Below are 7120 nucleotides of genomic sequence, written 5' to 3'. Positions count from 1 at the left end.
ACTTTTACGGTGCCGGAATCACTGCTGAGCTCACCTTTAAGATGAGTCCTTGGGAGTTGCTGGAAAATTCCCCAAGCCAATAAACAACATAAAATGGCTTTTCACTCCTTTTATGCAGCCAACCCCAGCTCTCCCCACCAATAAAAGGACCAGAGAGGATCAGAGAGACCAGAAGGATCCTCAGCCTCAGCTACGCAGCCCGCACTGACTTTCACAGCCTTTCACACTCTGCTCAGACTCCCACGATGTCCTGCCGCTCCTACAGGATCAGCTCAGGATGTGGGGTCACCAGGAACTTCAGCTCCTGCTCAGCTGTGGCCCCCAAAACTGGCAACCGCTGCTGCATCAGTGCCACCCCCTACCGGGGAGTGTCCTGCTACCGGGGGCTCACGGGCTTCAGCAGCCGCAGCCTTGGTAACCTGGGCTCCTGCGGACCCCGCATGGCCATTGGGGGCTTCCGCTCTGGGTCCTGCGGCCGCAGCTTCGGCTACCGCTCCGGAGGCGTGTGCGGACCCAGTGCTCCCTGCATCACCACTGTGTCGGTCAACGAGAGCCTGCTCACGCCCCTCAACCTGGAGATCGACCCCAACGCACAGTGCGTGAAGCACGAGGAGAAGGAGCAGATCAAGTGCCTCAACAGCAAGTTCGCTGCCTTCATCGACAAGGTCAGTTTTGAGGCCTATGATGGTGCAGAGAGGACCTCAGCCCTGCCCTCCCTCGAAAAGTCTGCTGGGGAGACAGGCTGGCTGCCAGGTTGGAAACCGCAGAGGGAAAGAAATGCAGACCAATTCAGGTAGAAGGATCCATCTCCATCACTTTGTTCCAGCCAAGTTTATGAGGTCCAGGTCTGGTCTAGAAACTGTGTCTGTGGTGGTCAGGCTGTGTGGGCTTCTGCAGCCAAGAGAACGGCAGTCACAGAGCTGTCCTTGAAAAACTGGACTTGGGCCCTGGGTGTGGGAAGAGCAGGAGATAATAAGGAGAATAAAAGGCCTTGTGGCACATGGTTCAGTGGCATGTGAAGTGATGGGCACCACTCAGGGCACACTGCCTCCCCCAAGAACTTGCTGTGCCAGTCAGCAGTGTGAGGCCCCAGACAGATTATATGTCTGGATATCAGGTCCCGCCTCCTCAGCTCGTTAGGAGGACTGATGAGCTCCTACATGGAAAATGTTGGCAAATAGTCCAGGCTCAATAACTGCTCGCTGTTATTATTAGTTTCCAAAGACAGTAGTGGATGAGTGACAGTTAACTAACCCAGGCTTGGCGGCCTCTTCACGGATGGAGTGCTGCAATGGAGACTGGGCAGGGGCCTGGCTGGAGGGAGACCCACCAGTATCCTCAGAGTGAGGAACTGCTGCACAGACCAGGAAGTGTGGGAGGGAGACAGGAAGCCCCCTTCCCGCCCAGCAGAAGGATCAGGTTTGGGGTTCTGGGGCAAAGGGGTGACCTTCCTGTTTTTCTTTAGGGATCTTAGTTAATCCTGAAAATAACCCACTGGGGTATTATCATCTCTATCTTTCAATAACAAATAGGAGCTGAGAGAGTTTAGATAAGCTGCTAGATAGACATACTGGGGTGGGCAGGTGAAGACAGTGGACAGGGATGCAAGGGACATTGAGTCCTCATTCCATCACTTGCCATGAGCTGGTCATTTCATACCTTGGGAGTCTCAGTTTCCCCATTTGTGATATGGGCAAGACAAGGCCTACCCCTGCAGGATTGTGATAATCCACAGGATATCAAATGACAGATGACATAGATACAAAGATATGTGTGTCCCAGCACAGGCCCTGGAACCACATGTGAGTATTTGTTGCAATTAAGTGTTTGTTGCATAAATTAAGTGTCTGTTGCATAAATGAATAAAAGGAAAACTGGTAATTATAATAGTTAAATTGGCTGAGCACTTAATACATGTCAGGGGCTGTTCTAAGAACTTTACATGTATTAACTGGTTCAATCTTCGCAGCTCCATCAACTATTAGCTCTGTATTAGAAATGAGAAAACCTAATACCAAAAAGTTTTAAAACTTGCCCACTTAAAGTGGCAGAAAGTTTAACCAGAACTTTGGCTTTGAGCCAAGCCTAGGTCAATCAAGTGACTCCCTAAAGTGCTGGGAACAGGGTCCCTTGAGCCTCAGACACTCAACTGCATGGCTCAACCCTATTCAGCTTCCAGCATCCAAGAGCAGAGAGCTCTAGGTACCAGACACCTCCCCAATTCCCCGCCCTGAGTCTCTTTCTTTCTCCCAAATGGCAGGTGCGCTTCCTGGAGCAGCAGAACAAACTGCTGGAGACCAAGTGGCAGTTCTACCAGAACCAGCGCTGCTGCGAGAGCAACCTGGAGCCCCTGTTTGCTGGCTACATTGAGACCCTGAGGCGGGAGGCTGAGTGTGTGGAGGCTGACAGTGGGAGGCTGGCCTCGGAGCTCAACCACGTGCAGGAGGTGCTGGAGGGCTACAAGAAGAAGTGAGTGCCCATGCCCAGGGCAACTCAGAGGGAAATCTAGAAGGTTCTGCCCACGAGCCCTGTGTAACAGTTTCTTAAAGATTCCTTTAACAAGACTTCCTGGGACCCAGCGGGGCTGAGCGGTGAGACTTAGATTTCCCCAAATTCCTGGGCTCCCCCTCAACCCCTAGGAGGCCCTGTGAGTCTGGGAACTAATCTCCAGGGAAGTAAATAAAGGAAGCCCAGAGAGTCCTACATCACTTCCCTTTCTGATGCAGGCTCCGTGCTCTCCCTGACAGTAGCACTCGCTCTCTTTGGATCCAGGATGCACAAACATTAGGCTTGGGGGTGGAATGTGCATTCCTGATCTCATTCCAGAAGCAGAAGACTTGGGTGAAATGAAGCCAGGCTGGGACAGAGCTAGCCATGAACCATGTACTAATAGATGACAGAGACGACAAGATAATACCTGAAGAGGGTTCATTCCTTTTCAACCCCTGGAAGAGCTTGGCCAGGAGCTGGAATAGACCTCTCAGCCCCAGCCTTTCTCTCTCTCACTTCCAGGTACGAAGAGGAAGTGGCTCTGAGAGCCACAGCTGAGAACGAGTTTGTGGTTCTAAAGAAGGTAAGGGGGCTGGTTGCAGGGGAGGGAGGGTTGGAAGGGGACCCATCTGTGCAACCTCCAGCACTGGGCACAGAACCACACTGACTCAAGGTCCTTCCTTTGGCCTCCTTCCCCCACCTCCTCTTGTTCAAATGCCAGGATGTGGACTGCGCCTACCTGCGGAAATCAGACCTGGAGGCCAATGTGGAGGCCCTGGTGGAGGAATCTAGCTTCCTGAAGCGCCTCTACGAAGAGGTGAGGGCACCTGCCAACCAGCCAGGGCTGTTGGAAGGGAGGTTGCAGGGACTGGGGGAGCTGGGGGTAGGGTGCCTATGCATGTGTGTGTTTCCAAGTGAAAAGAACAAGGGCACCCATGTGAGAGGGGCCCAGGGTAGGGTGTGGTATGTGGGGTGTTTATGCCTGGGCCACATCTGTGTTCACCTGTGTGAGAACAATGGAATGTATGTGTGTGCATAGCTTCCGGGGTCTGTGGGCACCCCTGTGGGTTGGAGTGTCATGTCTACACTGGTTGGTGGAGCATTGGTCTATCATTAAATATAGAGGTATATGTGGGGTGGGGGTTCCCAGATAGGGAGGGGCCTTAACTAGTGGACTAATCGCTCCCCTGGGCACCACACCTAGCTCCCCTGCGGGGTAACTTTGGGTCGGGGCTATTTTACACTTTGGGCCCTAGTTTTCCCATTGAGGAGTTCAGAGGCTGTTCTGACATGGTGTCTAGGGCCCTTTCCAGCCTTGTTGTTTTATATGTGTGGATGGGGGTGTTAGCAGAAGGAGAAGGCACATGGCATTCCTGATCAGCCCCCCAGCCAAGAGCGAGCCTGGTTCCCTGGGGGAGCAAACAGCCCAGGTCAGGCACCAGACCCAAATGCACTGCCTGTCGACCCCACAGGAGATCCGCGTTCTCCAAGCCCACATCTCAGATACCTCAGTCATTGTCAAGATGGACAACAGCCGCGACCTGAACATGGACTGTGTTGTGGCTGAGATCAAGGCTCAGTATGATGATGTTGCCAGTCGCAGTCGGGCTGAGGCTGAGTCCTGGTACCGCACCAAGGTGAGTGACTTAGGACACCTGCCTCCTTGACAAGGCAGTGGAAGGAAAGTGAACTGCCTATTAGAAAAGGCTTCTTTTACTTGAAGGATGGTAAGAGATGGTAAGGGTTGACAGCTGTCAGGTTGGGTGCAGGGCCGAGCTGCCAAGGCTGAGCACTGTACCACCTGTCAGGCATCCTTGGTATCCCGAGGGGGTAGGATTCCCATGCTGAGCCTCATGAGCATTTTTGCTTCCCCCAGTGCGAGGAGATGAAGGCCACAGTGATCAGGCACGGGGAGACCCTGCGCCGCACCAGGGAAGAGATCAACGAGCTGAACCGCATCATCCAGAGGCTGACGGCTGAGATTGAGAATGCCAAGTGCCAGGTAGGTTACAGGGAATACTCAAACACCCAGCACATGCAGGCTACAATGCCAGGTCCTTTAGGAAGCAAGGACCCAGAGAGAGGGCAGGGGCTCCCCCATACTGCACAGCACTCTGGCTGGCATGAGCAGGGTCACTGACTTCCAAAAGAGGCACCCTGCATCTGTGGGAAGGTGAAAGCACACCCCTCTCCTCCATCATGTTCCAGCCTATGAACTACTGGTCGTGGCCCCAACCTTTTCTGCAGGTCTTCCCTCTCCCTGCCCTAGCCTCATGAGCTCAGGCGAGACAAGCTGAGCCCTCTCTCTCAGCCTTGCCTCACATCTCCACCCCATAGCGTGCCAAGCTGGAAGCCGCTGTGGCCGAGGCAGAGCAGCAGGGCGAGGCGGCCCTGAGCGACGCCCGCTGCAAGCTGGCTGAACTGGAGGGCGCCCTGCAGAAGGCCAAGCAGGACATGGCCTGCCTGCTGAAGGAGTACCAGGAGGTGATGAACTCCAAGCTGGGCCTGGACATCGAGATCGCCACCTACAGGCGCCTGCTGGAGGGCGAGGAGCACAGGTGAGACCCAGAAAGACCTTGTAGGCTTAGAAGGGGAAGGTCCAGTCCACAGCCATACTGCCCTGAGTGTGTCTAGGCCTGGAGTAAGCAGAGGTGGGCCTGAGGAGCCCTTGAATGGGACAAGGTGGAGGCCTTGGTCTCTCAGAGCAAACTGTCCTGGGTCCAAGTGTGACCCATAACTGACCAGGCTAGTACTGGGCAGGCTTTAATAGTGTCTATTACATGCTTGTTCTGTGTCAAGCACTCACTTTATAACCCTCCCCATCCAATGAGGTGGGTCTCATTTTTTCCATCCAAAGATAAAGAGGTAGGCTTGGAGTTCAGTGCCTTTCCCTCGGCCATACAGCAACTCAGCCCAGCTGGGACCTGCACCTAAGTCGTGTGCCTCTAAAACCCATTATTGTTGCAAAGCTTCCTCAGACAGCTGCTCGGGGCTTGGGCACACAATGATGCACCCCCACATAGCTCTGCACCACCCCAAAGCCCTTCACACACTGAAGCACTGGATTCTGCTCTGCCAAGAGCTCCCTTGGAAAACCCAGTGGGGGCCACAGGCATCTGATTGGAGGCAGCAAGAGAAGGTCTTCTCTTAACCACCACTACCCACCCTCAGGCTAAAAGTCAGAGGAGCTGGACTCTATGGAGGGAGAGCCATTAAAGAGAGTAAGATTTTGGGGACCCTCCTCTAGCCCCTCAGGAAGTAGACTCTGTACACAGGACACAGGATGACTTTCTGTCCCCAAGCAACCATGGGTCTCAAGAATTCCACTCACTGCCAAGAACTAATGGAGTTTTCTTTCCCCCCAGGCTGTGCGAGGGTGTGGGCTCCGTGAATGTCTGTAAGTATTGCTTGAAATCCCAGGAAAAGTGGCTTTGTGATGGGCAAAGGTGAACTCGTTGGCCTAAGCCAGTGAACCTCAGTTGTCCCCCACTGAGAGAGGGCCTCTTCTCTCCCCTGGCCCCTCACCAAAGACCAGTAAGGGAAGAACAGAACCAGAGCTGAGTCCCTTTATGGGTGGCCTTAGTGAGCTGCAGGCTTGGAAAAGGGTCCAGGAGTCCTCGCTTCCTTCCCGATGAGCTGAGAGGAACTGGGCCCCGCCATTGACCACTAGCCCCCTTGAGGAGTGCTCTGGACCCATCTTGGGGTGGACTAGATGATCACAGCAAGCCCCTCACCCCTCCGTGTCTCCTTGTCCCACAGGTGTCAGCAGTTCCCGTGGTGGAGTCACCTGTGGTGGCCTCTCATATAGCACCACCCCTGGGCGCCAGATCACCTCTGGGCCCTCAGCCACCGGGGGCAGCATCACAGTAATGGCCCCCGACTCCTGCAGCCCCTGCCAGCCCCGCTCCTCCAGCTTCAGCTGCGCGAGCAGCCGGTCAGTCCGCTTTGCATAGTGTGGGGGCCTCCTGCCAAGCCGCCTGCCCCACCGGCGTCCACCCCAGCACTGAATGATGTGTGAATGGAAAATGTGTGCTTGCTTCCAGAATCTTCCCGATGTTCCTAGAGAGGGAAAAACCCTTGGGCCGCTTTCCTCCACCTTCTTGTTTTAGGGAGCTGTTTCCTAGTTCTCCTCTTGGCTTCAGTTTTAGAGGGCCATTCCTAGCCCTCACCTAACTCCATCTAGCTCCAAATACCTGTGGCCAATTTGAATTATTCACCATGCTGTCCGGGACATGACCAGTCACCCGACTGCATTTGGGTGCCCAACTCCACTTGGTCCTCCTCAGACCCTGGGGGCTGGACAGCATGGAAGCTGAGCCTTCCCCTGGGTCAAGGCATGATCCTAACCACCCAGCCAAGCCTCCCGCAACCAGAGGAGGCCCCACTCCCAGCAGCTCCCTATACTGCTGGCAAGAATGGCCTCTGGGCAAGACCCTGCCTGTTTATTCTTTATTGTGTTTTGCTTGTCTCTCTGGCTGACTGTTCTTCTGGGTTAACCTGCTCCAGCCAGACTCCTCCTGTGACCTCCCAGTGCAGAGGCCCATTATGGTGGAAATCCTTTTGCCTATAACCCCTGGTTAGGGGACTTTGGACAGGTCTTGCTATTCAGTGCATCTTTATACATTTCAAA

The 7120-nt window shown here is 54.3% G+C and overlaps 1 protein-coding gene across 1 annotated transcript; it reads left to right on the top strand.

Annotated features, from left to right (window-relative positions):
• Window positions 1–245: 245 nt before the first annotated feature.
• Window positions 246–6443, top strand: LOC308657436 (keratin, type II cuticular Hb5; the record flags this gene model as incomplete). The annotated part of the gene is made up of 9 exons (XM_081309130.1): window positions 246–665; window positions 2261–2469; window positions 3013–3073; window positions 3212–3307; window positions 3963–4127; window positions 4367–4492; window positions 4828–5048; window positions 5856–5887; window positions 6250–6443. The coding sequence occupies 9 exons, from the start codon at window positions 246–248 to the stop codon at window positions 6441–6443; spliced, it is 1524 nt and encodes a 507-aa protein (XP_081165256.1).
• Window positions 6444–7120: the final 677 nt, after the last annotated feature.

The sequence above is a fragment of the Spermophilus citellus genome (genome assembly GCF_964194105.1).
Source record: "Spermophilus citellus genome assembly, chromosome: 10".
Taxonomy (NCBI): domain Eukaryota; kingdom Metazoa; phylum Chordata; class Mammalia; order Rodentia; family Sciuridae; genus Spermophilus; species Spermophilus citellus.
This window is presented reverse-complemented; position numbering and strand designations above follow the sequence as displayed.